Genomic DNA, 14,511 nt, shown 5'->3' on the forward strand with positions numbered 1-14,511 from the left:
GCAAAAAAGTCAATGTTCTCCATCAAGTTATATTTGCACATCCATGTTTATTACTATCCAGCAGAGATTCCATTTCATTATCAGTAGATGAATGGATAAAGATAACGTGGTACATAACACACAAACACATTTTTTCAGCTGTAATGGAAATAAAATCATGGCATTTGCAAGAAGATGGATGCAACTGGCAACTATGATGTTAAATAAAATGAGCCAGATACAAACACTGTGTTCTTTTATGTGGAATCTAGGGGAATGTGTGTGTGTGTGTGTGCACACTCAGGCTCACAATAGACGGAATCACAAGTAAGGCAAATCTTAGGGGGTGTGGAAAAGGTAATGGAATCCAAATGACATGAAACCAAAAAGAAGGAAGGGGGCCAGAAAGAAGAGGGTAGGCCAGTGGGAGGGGCCAGGTGGAAGGGACAAGAAGAAAACCAAGTGCAATGGCAGGTATGTATGAAAATGCCACTTGGAAGCCAGCATTTGTATGTTAGTTTAATAATAAAATGATGTGTGAAATTAAATATGCTATGTTAAAATGAAAGAGGGAAGACGCAAAGTACTAATATCAGGAACCAAAGAGGCTCCCCCGAGAGCTAAGAGAGAGTGGAAAAACAACAAAAAAACGGAATACCTGAGATGCTCAACTGCTATATATATAGACCAGTGTGGGCTTTGTTTACTTGTTTTATTTTTTATTTATTTATTTATTTATTTTAAAACAACACATTTATTCTTTTGTTTTATTATGTATATTCTGTCTGTGTGTATGCCTGCAGACCAGAAGAGGGCACCAGACCCCATTACAGATGGTTGTGAGCCACCATGTGGTTGCTGGGAATTGAACTCAGGACCTTTGGTAGAGGAGGCAATGTCCTTAACCTCTGAGCCATCTCTCCAGCCCCTTGTTTTATTTTTTTTTAAGTATGTATATATTGTTTATGTGTGTGCAGGTATGTGCACATGAGTGCAGATTGCCTGCAGAGGCTGGAGGTGTTAGATCCTGCTGGAGCTGGAGTTACAGGTGGTGGAGTCCTGATGTGGGTGCTGGGAATCAAGCCCAGGACCTCTGGAAGGGTGCTCTTACCACTGAGCCGCCTCTCCAGCCTGGCCTGTGTGGTTTTGTAATGACCATACCACATATCTGTGGTGCAATTCTAGTTATAATTGCATACAAACTCCTATAGGAAACACAAGTCCAACTCATTTATAAGACTCTGCTATCAAAACTTGACAACATTGCAAGAGAATGAGGGATAAAGGTCAATTTTTTTTTACCTTTAAAAATAGTATTTAAAAGGAGTCATAAGGTGGTAGGATTATGGACACTTTTAGTTAGGTACATCAAAGTAAGATTATTTAGGACGAATCCGGAAGACATGGTGGTGACAGGCTCAGCTCTCCTAAGAAAAGAGCTGGCTCAGTGGCTCAGTACACTGGCTGTTTTTTTGCAGAGGGCCTGGGTTTGATTTCCATGTGACAGCTCATTACCATCTGTAACTACAGTTCTAGGGGACCTGACGCCCTCTTCTGACCTCCATGGGCACTGCACACATAGATGGAGGCAAAACTCCCATACATGCAAAATAATAAGTAAAAAAAAAAAGGTCTGATATTATTTACTGTTTTCAGGAAGACGACCAGTCATGCTAGCGAGAGTTCAGAGCCAGAAAGGAGGGAGAGCGTGCTGAAGCACACACAGGCACGCCAAGGCAACATCTGCAGGAAAGGCTAGCTGATTTCCCAGCGGTCTCACAAACGCGCGGGAGTATAGTTTTCCTGGGGTTGAATCAAGGGTCTCACCTAGGCAAGGCAAGTATTTGGCCCCTGAGACACATCTCCAGCGCTCCTACTATCTTTACCTTAACATGGCTTCCTTCTTTATCAGAGACCAGGGCCACATAGGTGATTTCATGATGTCTGCAGTACTCCTGTAGCTCTTCTTGGGACTGAAACAAACAGCAAGACAAATGAACACAGTGTGCCTGGAGCCCCTTCAGGTCATTGCAGACAAAGACAATGCTGCTTCCAGTTGTATTCCCAAAGTGAATTACTAAATATGCTGACTTCAGGGGATAGGAATGCTAAGGAAGAGGAGTACAGAATTCCAGGAAGGAACTCTCTTGTGCTTTCCCTACTTTCATGATTATTTTGAAGGACAGCAAACAAGTAAGGTAGTCGTGACAGGAAGAGATTTTTCAGTGGCTTCAAGTCTTAACAAAAGGTGCCAAGAACCGTAACACAGACAGCCTTTTAGGAAAGTAGAGGAGTCAGGAAACCGTAGAAGGCAGAAAGCAGAATTAAGCTGGGTATTATGGTTCTTGCCTGTAACCTCAGCACTCAGGAGGCTAAAACAAGAGGATGGTCTATCCCCTAAGAACCTGTCTCACAAAACAGAAATAAAGCAACAGAATACTTTTCTAACATGAAATGAAACAAATAATTGATGCTTTTTCTATCACATGATTAAAAACTGATGCTTAGCCTTCCGACAGCAGCTTTTATATGAACACACACACAGCAGCTGCAGAAGACTCACAGCCAGAGACTTGGCCTGTCTGTGTTCCTGGTCACTGCAGAGTCCTGGGGTGCCATTAGTGTGGCTAATCTAGAAGTACCCCTCCCTCCATCATCCGTCTGTGATAGTGCAGACACTGGGTATCTGAAGCTCCCACCCCCAATTCTGAAGGGCAGGCGGGTGTCCATGGTGCCACTTTCCTCATCTCCATACCCATAGCAGGAGGAGGTCTGCAGACTTAGACACACCAAGCCCAGAGTGGAGCGCCTGTCCTCTGTAGTGAGCTAGCCATGGCCCCATGTGGATGTCCACATCCTATTCCCTGGAACCTGCCAATGACTGCTCTGGGCCATCTCGGGCTGAGACTGGCAGAGGTAAGGACAGGGGCCTCAGGGAAGAAGCCGCCACACTGCTAAGTTTAAAAGGGAGGGAGAGGCAAGGAACAGATCCATCTCTAGGGTCCTGCCAATATTAACCCAGGCTTCCAACTTCTAGGAATTAAGCAAACAAAACCACTAAGCCCATGGGTTTGTGGTCATCTGTTTTGGAGCAATCAGAAGTTAATGGAGAGAGTTAACTGTTTGACAGTCTCTGGGTGTACACTCTGGCAGGCATGTCCAGTTTTTTTTTTCCCTTTTTGAATGTAATGTATTTAATTTATGTGTATGTCTCTGTGTATGCATGTCTACATGTGTTTAGGTACCTGCAGAGGCTAGAAGGGGTTGGATCCCTGGAGCTGGAGTTAGTTGCTGATATAAACCACTTGACATGGGTCCTGGGAACAGAACTTGGGTCTTCTAGACGAGCAGCAAGGGCTGCTAACCACTGAGGCCTCTCTCCACCCCCATGTCCAACCTTCTGAAATTGCTTTATGACAGTGGAGTTAGACTCCCGAGAGGTATGCAGATATGGGAGAGGAACACAAACAGGGAACACAAAAGATAATAAAGATAGCAAACGCCCAGCTTCTTCCTTCCTCTCATGACCTGAGACAAAGACCCAACAGCATGGCCCTGCTGTCAGCAGACTGTGCTAACAAGTCCAAGGTTAGACCAGGACACAGTTATCCAAAGTTTTAGGCCTATCAGCTTCCCTGTCTTTGTTTAAACTGACCAACCCTAAATAAGGGGACAAAGACTGCTCAAAGACCCTTCAAACTCCCAGCTCTCAAGGAGCCTGGACTTGAGGCTCCAAAACCCGCCTCTGCACAGTTGAGGGTCTCTTTATGTGCCTTGCTGTGTCTGAGATTTTCCCTCCTGCTTCCTGTTGTGCTCGAGATTTTTTTCTTGCCTTTAATTCTTTGCCAATGGAGACCCCGAGACAGTACCAGTATCATCTACAAAGCTCACCCTTGAGAACCTCACCACTGAGCTGCAAGTGAGAAGCAACAACAAAAATCTCAGTGTTGTAAATAGACTCTGGATTTGGCTGGCCCTATGGTTCCAGGTGGCCTTGGGGTGACGTGCCTGTGAAGGGTTGATTTATCCTCATCCTGTAACATTTACACTTCATTCATAGCTTCTGTCCCTTACCTGTGACCAGTCATACATGATCTCCGCAGTGATTCCCGCTGTCCAGAGTTTCTGGGTTAGGTTGATGGCCCTGGACATGGACATCTGGCCAACGCTGACAACCAGGAGGTCACAGGAGCTTACTGTAACCTGATAAGAAGCAGCAGTTACACCAGGGGAACACTGCAGCTGTGGGGGTGAGAGCAGCACCCTGAAACTGTGAAGAGCCACACAGTGCACAGAAGGCTTTGGTTTAAGATGACATCGTGAGAACAAGACACATTTATAAGAAGTTTATGTTTGTCTTTTAACCCAGACATCATTTCAGCTGTCCTTCATCACTAGGAAGGTACATTTCTACCCCTCTCCGGGAAAATGGATCTTGCCTGAAACAGGGAAAGGCATTTTTTAGCTTTATAGACTATAGCTGGGTTTTTGATCAAGTGCATTGACAAAAGTGTGTGAGGAGCTGGACTATTTTATCTATACGATGTATTACAGATGTGGAGAGAGGCAGGAGAGGTGCCTGGATCAGCGGCAGCGGGAGAGCAGGGGACAGTGCTGAGACAGGAGACAGTGCATGGCTCTTAGGCTGGATCACAAGGCCACTTCCAGAACACTCAGGCCACAGCCGCCACATCTTCAAGGCAGCTCTGTGCTCTTTGTCCCCATCTCCTCAAATCCTAGAGCCATCAGAGAGATGGGTTTTTCTATACTAATGAAATAGCTGACAGGAATGGGGGGTTGACCCTTGGGCGGACTAAGGCAGGCAGGATAAAGGGTGGGGCTATCAGACACAGCCCCAGTGCCTGGGAGAAGAGGGGGCTAAGTGGATCACTGCTGACATATTCAGCTCTGCTATGCAATGAAGCCTCCACAAACCCACAAAGGTTCAGAGTGCTCCGGAGTGGAGGAAGGAGGCTCTGGGAGGGCGGCCTGTGGATCCCCAGAGGATGGTGCTCAGAAGGCAAAGAAGCTTGGTGTGCCTTCCTGAAGAGCCACACCGTGTCCTCGTTCCTTTATATTAACCGGGTCAGCAGCGTTCCCCTGAGTTCTGTCACCTGCTCTAAGCAATGGCTGAACCCAAGGAGGAGGTGACGGGACACTGAGCCACAGTGAGTCAGGTGCACAGACAAAACAAACAGGACTTTCATCTGGCATTGGAAGTGGAGGGGCAGACTTGGGGACCAAGCTCTCGGCCTGTGGGGTCTGTCATTGCCACCATGTGGGTGGCTAGAGTCACAAGGGAAGGGAACCATGTCTAGCTCGTGTCTGCGGCTGTGACAGTCCTCACTTGGTGAGTGAGAGTGTAACTGGGGAGGCTGAGCTCCCAAGTTCAGTAGTGATGCTGAGCAGTGGCGATGTCTCAAAGCATGCTGGGAACCAGCAGGACTTACAGGCTCTTCCATGTTGAGGACAGCAGCGAAAATTTTGTCTATGGCTATGCTGACACCCACAGCAGTAGGGACTGGCCCCAGAGCCTGTGGGCCTCTGAACTTGGGGATCTGTGGAGAGACCAGAGGGCTGGTTATGGAACAGGGAAGTATGTTGTGGGGAAAGCAATAGTAAAGGAAAAGCAAGCTCTCAAAAGCCTGGCTTGATGGTGCATGCCTATAATCTCGGCACTTGGGGGCAGAGGCAGGAGGAGGATCAAGGGTTCAAGGCCAACCCTGGGTATGAGGGAGTCTGAGGCCAGCCTGGGAGGCAGGAGACATTGTATAAAAACAAAAAAGCTCCCACAAACAAAACAAAAAAACCAACAACCCCCCCATCCCCATAAATAAAACCAAGCTTTGTGTCAGTAATTAAAGAGTCCAACAACAACAATAACAACAACAACAACAACAACAAAACGGGGTGTGTGTGTACAGAGAATTGAGCATGTATTCAAATTTAGGAAAATATTAACAAGTATTTTGTCAAGATCTAAATGGTTCACTGTGCTATCCGCTAGCTACACGTGGCTACTAAGTATCAGAAATCCCCAAGTTGACACTTGACATGCTGTGTGTGTAAAGTACATGCTTGCTGCAGACTCAGAATGATTAAAACCAAGCTTTACAAGTTTCAGTACTTGTTGAAATAGTACTTGGGATATAATAGGCTAAATAAAACTTGGTAGAATTAACTGTGACCCTGCCCCCCTGCTCTTTCTTTTCTTTGGTTTTTCAAGACAAGACTTTCTCTGTGTAGCCCTGGCTGTTCTGAACTCGCTCTGTAGACCAGGCTGGCCTCAAACACAGAGATCCGCCTGCCTCTGCCTCCCGAGCACGGGGATAAAAGGCATGGGCTAGTATCACCCAGTTCCCAATCTATTTATTAGTTAACATCCCTGGGTAATTTAACACCACACATGGTAGGTTCTGGGCTGTGACAGAGTAAACGTGTATCTCTCTACTGTTTCTGAGCACACTGAGAACCCTGACCATCATATAGTATCAAATGAGTGCATAATGAATTGTGGTGGGGGCTCTGGAGGTCTACATGATGAAACAGCACAGAGCAACCCGGCGTGCCCATGACAGTCTACAGTTTGTGCTCAGTGAGATGGGTCAGGGAAGGAAATGTGTAAAGGGTCCTAGAGACATATGTATAAAATCTTTGCAATTTCCAATAAGCCTCAAATTATTTATTATTACTATTATTTTGTAGTGTGTGTATGTGTGGAGGTCAGAGGACAACTCTGTGGAGTCAGATCTCTCCTTCCAGCTCTAAGGGGTTCCAAGGGTAGAACTCAGGTCACCAGGCTACCATAGCAAGCACCTCTACCCATCTTACTGCCCTGTTGGTTTTTATTGGCATATATTCATCGTACCTAGTACTGTATTTTCTAAGAACATTCCATACAACTATATATTACACTTTGACCATTCTCCCCACCCCGTTTCCTCCCACTCTCCCCTTTGCCTCCCTTCTTCATATAGTTTTTGTTTTTTAAAGACAGTTTCATGTAGTCAGTCCATGGTAGCTTGAGCTTGATGTGTAGCTGAGCCTGGCTTTGAGCTCCCGCTCCTCCCGCTCCTCCCGCCCCTCCCGCATCATGTCCTAAGCGCTGTCACTACACCTGGACATTCTGCTTTTTTTTTTTTTTTTTTCGAGACAGGGTTTCTCTGTGGTTTTGGAGCCTGTCCTGGAACTAGCTCTTATAGACCAGGCTGGCCTCGAACTCACAGAGATCCGCCTGCCTCTGCCTCCCGAGGGCTGGGATTAAAGGCGTGCGCCACCACAGCCTGTCTGCTTTGTTTTTATGAGACATCTCTATCTGGCCTGGAACTTGCTATGTAGCTCAGGTTGGTCTTGAATTTGCAGCAATCCTCCTGCCTCTGGCACCCAAGTGCTGGGATTCTATGAGTGCATTGCCATACTTAGCTCCATGGTGCATTCAGTTTCCTAGATGAATGCTAGGAGGGATTTCATAGGATTTACTGGTTTACCTTTTTGCGTCATAGTGAAAAGAATTCAAAACAGTGAGCTGAAGAAGAGCAGGAAGTGAGCCAGGGCTAGTCAACACACAGAGGGCACGCGCTCACCAGCAGGTCGTATCTGCCGCCAGCTGCGAGGATCTCAGGCACGACCCTCTGCCTGCGTCTGCTGAAAGCCAGGAACTGGAAGATGACGCCAGTGTGTTGCTGCACCTTGTAAACCAAGCCTAGGTTGATGGAGACCTGTGGAGGGAAGGGCAACACACATGTCGAAGCGTCAGTTGTGGAATGTGGACAACAACTGTTTCAATTATTCTGCATGAACGAAAACCTTTGGAAAGATTCGGCAGGAGCTGTTTACTAGCGCCCGCTAAGCTCTCCGACAACAGCCCCCTCCCTGAGGCACACACCACAGCGTGGGTGTGTGACAGAAACAGCGACTCTTGCAAAGAAATCCCAAGCCGAGTTTATACAGAAAAATACAACACTGGCATTAGGGAAATAAAACCCACCCCCCTGGAGCCACTATGAGCACTGCAGGCCCGCATTGCTGGCAAGGAACAGCTGTCAAACCTGTAACTTCACGCCCAGTTTCTTCAGCAGCCCGACAACTTCCTCCAGATCTTTCAAGCCATACTTCACCAGCTGGGCAACACCTGTTTTTTGTTTTATTAGTGAGTTTATTGTTGGCATTAGGTCTTGCAAATCCCCCTTCTGCTCGATGAACTTGTAGAGTCGACACAGCTGGAAAGCAAGGAGGCCCAGTCAGCTGCAGCTCTGCAGAAGGGGACAGTGTGCACGCGTCCACAAGCTGGGGACACATGGAGGCTGCGCAGCCCCATGAGCAGGGACTTTGGGGTCAGGTAATCCCAGACTTTGCTACAATCCTGAAGATTATCCTTTCCCCCCAGAGTCCAGTTTGAAGTAGCTCAGAGAAAAGTGAGGCACACAGCCCACTCATCCAGTGGTGAGCACGGGCCAGGGGGCCTCTTGTGCATCTTCCTCTATGGTAGCCTTGTTCCCCCTTCCTTCCTCCTTCTCATTTCCATCACCACAGGGGCACAGACGGGTGGGCAGGCCAGACTTGTACAGATATTCATAGGAGAAATTCTCTCTGCTCCCTTTGCTGGAATCATCCTTACTGAAAGCCTGGAGCTGCCTCCTCCTGCAACCCCCTCCCCAGCCTTTGTCCCTTCAGCTCATAGTGGATGCTGGATGCACACTCTTTCCATCATGGTCTGATCCTGAGAAGTTCAGTGCTGGGGATGGTGGGCTGTGGCCGACCAGAGTGCCCAGCACACAGCAGAAGAGGGAGTATCCATGGACATAGGGCTAGAGAGAAAATAACCAGGAGCCGAGCTGGAAATCAGACTAACATTATAGCTAAGCGATGCTGCAGGCAGAATCTGGCCTACCTAAAAACTGGTCCGCCAAACCCAGGAGCTGAACACTGACTCGCTTAGTGCAGGCAGTTAAGCATAAGTCATGTGCACTTTAAATCCCAAAGAGTTTGTTCCTTCCCGTTTTGAGACAGGGTCTCACTCTATAGCCCTGGAACTCCTTATGCAGACCTGGCTTCACACTCACAGAGATCTGCTCTGATTCGCGGCTCTCCCTTCTGAATACTAGGATTAAAAGTATGTGCCACTTTGCCTGGTCGAGTGTTTCTCTTGTAATTTGCTAAGTTAAAGATAAAAAAAATTAAATACAAAATCATGCCTTTGACTTAATTTTTCCTCCCTGGGGCCGGCAATGAAATCTCCCCGTTCAGACCGGCCAGGAGCAGTGGAGATGACTTTGCACACATGTGAATGAGGATGCAGCCAGTGTCTTGGGTTTCAGGATGTCACTGTGGATTAAGATTGGTCAGGAAGCTGGCTCCTGCCCCGTGGTGCTGCTCCCCCTCCGATGCATCCGGGGCACCATTTGAAAATAACAAAGTCTTCAATGTCATTATTAGAGCCCATTTTTTTTCCTTTTAAAACTAGACCACATTGTGTATTTTCCTCCGTGTTTACATAAGGAAAGGGTGGTTTTAATTTTCTTTTGCAGTGTTAAACACTCAACCTACGGTCCCACACATGCTAGGAAATCACACTCTTCCACTAAACTGCAGCCCGGCCCCAAGGAAAGACTGTCAAATACATTTCTTGCTCAGCATCATCGAAGAAAACTTGACATTTTAGCAACAGTGTTTGACATCTGTGAGACATTTTCAAATATGGCGTTAGCTCCAAGAACCTTCTGGGAATAGGGTCACTGATCTGAACAGTTTCACCCAGATTCCTGGGTACTGTCTACTCTTGGGACCATGTCTGCACACAGGAGCTGGCTGTGGGCATGTGTAGGGGATGTGTAAACATGTTCTTCATGCTGAACCTTAGGCCATTAGGTCACTAATGTCTCCTCCAATAGTAAACAGTGAAGGCTTAACATGCTCATTTCTAAGCTCTGAGTCCTCAGCATCTCATTTACTTTCTCTTCTGGTACGTTTTCTCATATTGATATAAACTAGAGTCACCTGGGAAGAGGGACCCTCAGTCAAGGAATCGCCTCTATCAGGCTGAGCAAGTCACGGGGTGCTAGCCAGTAAGCAGGGTTCTTTGCTTCACCCATCCTGACTTCATAAAAGTGTAAGCCAAATAAGCCCTTTCCTCCTCAAGATTTTTTTTGGTCTTTGGTGTTCACCTTGGTAACAGAAAGCAAATAAGAACACCTCCCCTAAATGAAGGGGGGCCGTTTCTGTCAACCATCGTCTGTGGGTGCCCTGTGAAAGTTGTTTCAAAGAGACGAGGGTAGATCCATATTGTGAAAATCCCCCCTCATTCTTCTATGTTCAGGCACGAGCCAGCCATACAGTAGGTGTCTGGAGGAGTGAGTGGCTCTACTCAGCTTATCTGCAATCATATTTTAGCCTACAGAGTCTGTGAGTTTTGCTGTCACCGTAAGATCATGTCATGAAGTTTCAGACAAAGGGCTGTAAAGCTTCTGGGAAAGTTTTTTATTTCTTATTTTTAACTTATTTTTATTTCTTAAGACAGGGTTTTTCTATGTCCCCCTGGCTGTCCCGGAACTTGCTCTGCAGACCAGGCTGGCCTCTAGCTAGTGCCTCTGTTCTGGCGTGCTGGGGTTAAAGGTGTGCACCGCCGCCTGCAGTTGCTCCTGGGAAAGTTTTAAAGATAAAACAGTCTTTCCTTGGGGCCGGGCTGCAGTTTAGTGGAAGAGTGTGATTTCCTAGCATGTGTGGGACCGTAGGTTGAGTGTTTAACACTGCAAAAGAAAATTAAAACCACCCTTTCCTTATGTAAACACGGAGGAAAATACACAATGTGGTCTGTTTCACCCAGGGTCTGGTCACTCAGGTAAACGTGGGCTACTGTGCCCGAATGGATTACTGGACATTGGCAGAGATACAGCTGACCTGCGTACCATTCAAGAGTCACCCATTGCTTGCTGGATCAAACAGAGGGTTTTAGAGGAGTTAATTTTCCAGAAAGTAGAAGCTCCAGTTCAGCTCTGAAGAGTAGAAGACCTGGGGTGAGCACAGGAGTATCTAGAAGGATTTACAGAAATCTGTGCCCTAGTTCCACACGACCTGTTTCAGAAGCGGGCAGCCTGGTGCTGGGGCTGCTCAGCAGGGGGCTGTGCCAAGCACAGGCTGTACAAGGGCGATGAAAGAAGGGGCCTGGTGATAAGAAAGGGGGGGGACAGTCAGCACGTGCAGGGCACACACAGAGGGCACTCTTTGATCACAGCGTTCATTTCTCCCTTCTAATCTCAGCGGTTGCCATGGCACCAACACAGGGTGGGGGGAGCTGCATCTGCGAGCAGCAGATGTGAGGTGCTTGCTACTTCACTGCCACAGAAATTTGGTGACATTTTCTGACATCATAAAGTGGCAGAGACAGTGGCGGTCACACCAGCAGAAGGTACTCACGCTGTTAGAGGACAACGACAGGTTACAGAATTTAGCTTCCACCTCTCTCCTTGTCAGCTTCTCAGTCTGATAGAGAACAAAAGGGGACAGTGAAAGAGACCTAATTCCTGGGGTACAGAGGCAGGTTCTGTGAACCCAAGCTCAGTCTACGCTACATAGTGAGACCCTATCTTAAAAAGCAACAAAACAGAAAAACCTAAAAACAAAAAGAATGAACCACGACCCTCCCTCCCCAGCCCCAGGGCCTCCGTCAGTACCCAGCTGCATTCTGCTGCACCCATCACTGCCAAACAGCAGCGGCACTTGGGAGGAAGAAACAGTCTCCAGAAAACAGACAGTAAAGCTGGGCTCTTGAAGTCAGTCTGCCAGATGAGTGAAACACTGGCCAAGGCTTTCATGTATTAAAAAGTAACAAGAATGAATGTCACAATTCATTCTGCGTCAACCTCAGACTGTCCACACTGTCACCTCCCCCATAGACACACGATTAGAAATAAAATAGACTGTGACCACAACTGGTTCTGCTGCATCAGAGCAATGCAAAAAGGAGGTGAAGTTCTAGTGTAGTTTAATGGTTGCAGTAGTCAGAGGATAATCAGGGGCTAGTATTGTCATCAGAGCGAGTGCTTACCACAGCATCGTACAGGATGACGTAGACCTGACTCAGTTTATCCTCTGGAATCCCACAGTGTAGCAGTATTGCCTTCAGTAACATTGTGTGGTTCAAGTAAATGCTGTAATTTCTTTCCTAGGATACAGAGAAAAATGCGATTATTTCATTATAAAAGCAAACAGGTATGTGGGCCAAATCTGAAATCCAGTAATTAATTTATTATCCTAATCCCACAGAAGGGCTAAAGTGTAGCATCTTCTCTCCAGGTTTAATTTTCATAACTATTATCTTCACAGTGTTATAGTGGAAGGGTGTAACACTTTTATAATATGCACAAAAATACATTGGCTGATCTTCAACTACATTAAAGAGCCCCAAAGAGCTCATGCAGACTGCCAGCAAGGAGTCAGTTCAGTGGTAACTGACTATCGTTACTCTCGGCCACAGAGGTCGAAATGAGTTCTTACAGGTGTGCTGGGACAACTGAAGAGGTGGCCCAGGGGCTCTACCCTGAATGAGCAGGCTGTGCTTGGAGAAAAAAAAGAAAATCAAGCGAGCACGTGGATGCCCCATGTCAAGAGCTGTGAGGGTTGAGACTAAAAGGTGACCAGCCAGCCAACCCTGAGGGGTTTCCTGGGAAGAAGGGTTCAAACCATGGCTGGATGAAGACCTTCTGACACATGGACTTCGGTGGCCAACAGTGGGGGATGGCAGGGACTGTGGAGAGCAGGCATCACTTCCACCACTGAGGGAAGAGAACTGCTGAAGAGACACAGGTGCTGGGAGTTAACAGACAAGATGGAGGAGGAACGCTGAGGGTTCTGAACAGAGGGAGTGTCACGGGAAGCTTAGCCTCATTCTTGAGTGTTTCAAGAATAGGTAGAGAAACAACATTCACCCCACCCCCAACAAATCAGGGTAGAGGTGAGAGTCTAAGATGAAGCTCGAAGCATCATCCTCAAACCCTTCGTCACTGGCTTCAGAAAAGCTGTGATCTGCTCCAGCACCAAGCAAGAGGCGGCAGCGGCTATGGATTCCCCACTGCACTTATGGAAAAAGGCGAGCGGCGCCATTCAACACATTACAACACAGAAGGGACCTGAAGGGCGGGAAACTCCTGGATGACTTCACAGATGGTGTAGATGGTCTCAGCAGTGGGCAGAGAGCTGTTGGTGGTAGACGTGACGATATCAAAGGCACATTCTAGGAGCTCTTTGGGATGAAACCGGTCTAACTTGCGAGGTCTGAACACTCGCTCTATGCAATACCTGGAGGAAGAAACAGGCTTTCTCAGGCTGCTAGTTACTGGAAACACACATGTACGAGGAAGTGCTGAGTGTGAGAAATCAAACTGAAGATGGGAAAAAAATCCATGTTGTACTCAGCGGTTCAAAGCCAGATTTGAACCAGACCAGCTTTGCCTCCCAGTCTACAGCCCAGGCTCCCTGCACTGTTACACATTTTTGTTGTTACTGTTTTTTGTCTGAAAGAGAAAAGTTACAGCAATTTTCCCTTAAGTGATGGCCTTTAACACAGAACCACCCACACTTTCTGGCTGACCTAGGTAACTGCGAACTTACAGCACTCAGGGAGCTATGGTGTCACTTGACGAAAGAAGCTGGGAAAAGGTGTCGGCCTCACTGACAGCAGTGCCACTCAAACTAATGAAGATCCCAGAGTTTGACCCCCGCAGTATCAGAGTGGGCACAGAACCGTCCCTGCTGCCAAGAGCCCGCGTCTCAGCTCTGGGTGCTCTTGCTGAGTTACCTCACTCTCCACAATCAGCGTCTGTTCCATTACCTGCACAAGGAGCTTCCCGAGGCCACTGGCCATCTGTCCTTCCAATTAAACCTTAAAGGGGCCATCTGAGATCAAGAACAGCCAGATTCTTTTCCCCCAAGCGACCATCTGAAAACATCGTTAGTTATGTTGCCCGAGGACACATAGAAAGTGCAGAATAGGCGGCAGGCCTGTTAGGTGACGCGGCCGCTTCATTTCTTCTGAAGATAAGATGTCTGGTGACATTCTAGTCAACTGAGGACAAAGGGGCCCTGGGGCTCGGCTCCCCGACACATGCTGCTCAATACTTCAACCCCAGAATTCTTTCAGTTTCAGAATGAAAAAACCCCACTCTTCCCTGATTTCTTTCCCATGTCTACTCCATGCTGGGAGTCACGTGACTTACCGTTTTAAATTCAGTATGTTATTTCTTGCCACATATCTTGCAAAAGGGACCTGAGAGAAGAAAGTTTTAAAGACCAGTGTCAAGAAGGGACAACCACTCTATTCTTTTAGTTTTTAAAACAGCTTTACCACACATTGTTTTAAGGTATACAACTCAGTGGTGTTGGGGTAATCACTAACAGTAAACCCGCTTAAAAGAGAGGTCAGAACGACTGCATCTACCACAGCAGCTCCAGGACTGCCGCCCAGCGATCTTCAGCCAGCACACTCAGTGACAGCAGCAGAGTGACGGAACAGCCTGCTGATGCACTTCTTTAAAGCTC

At 47.3% G+C, this 14,511-nt stretch overlaps 1 protein-coding gene across 6 annotated transcripts in view; it reads right to left on the reverse strand.

Annotated features, from left to right (window-relative positions):
• Eif2ak4 (eukaryotic translation initiation factor 2 alpha kinase 4) overlaps nucleotides 1-14,511 on the reverse strand; it is an 88,795-nt gene that overhangs the window by 9,478 nt on the left and 64,806 nt on the right. For all 6 annotated transcript variants that reach the window (XR_009057690.1, XR_009057691.1, XM_057780131.1 and 3 more), the window contains 9 exons: nucleotides 14,190-14,239; nucleotides 13,104-13,272; nucleotides 12,023-12,139; nucleotides 11,392-11,457; nucleotides 8,028-8,198; nucleotides 7,563-7,697; nucleotides 5,430-5,537; nucleotides 4,054-4,182; nucleotides 1,866-1,952 (listed from right to left, as the gene is read on the reverse strand). Coding sequence is in view for 4 of the 6 variants with exons in the window: in XM_057780131.1 (XP_057636114.1) it covers nucleotides 1,866-1,952; nucleotides 4,054-4,182; nucleotides 5,430-5,537; nucleotides 7,563-7,697; nucleotides 8,028-8,198; nucleotides 11,392-11,457; nucleotides 12,023-12,139; nucleotides 13,104-13,272; nucleotides 14,190-14,239 (1,032 nt within the window). In the remaining 2 variants the exon portion in view is untranslated. The remainder of the gene's footprint in view (nucleotides 1-1,865; nucleotides 1,953-4,053; nucleotides 4,183-5,429; nucleotides 5,538-7,562; nucleotides 7,698-8,027; nucleotides 8,199-11,391; nucleotides 11,458-12,022; nucleotides 12,140-13,103; nucleotides 13,273-14,189; nucleotides 14,240-14,511) is intronic.

Source organism: Chionomys nivalis, chromosome 9 (genome assembly GCF_950005125.1).
Source record: "Chionomys nivalis chromosome 9, mChiNiv1.1, whole genome shotgun sequence".
NCBI lineage: Eukaryota > Metazoa > Chordata > Mammalia > Rodentia > Cricetidae > Chionomys > Chionomys nivalis.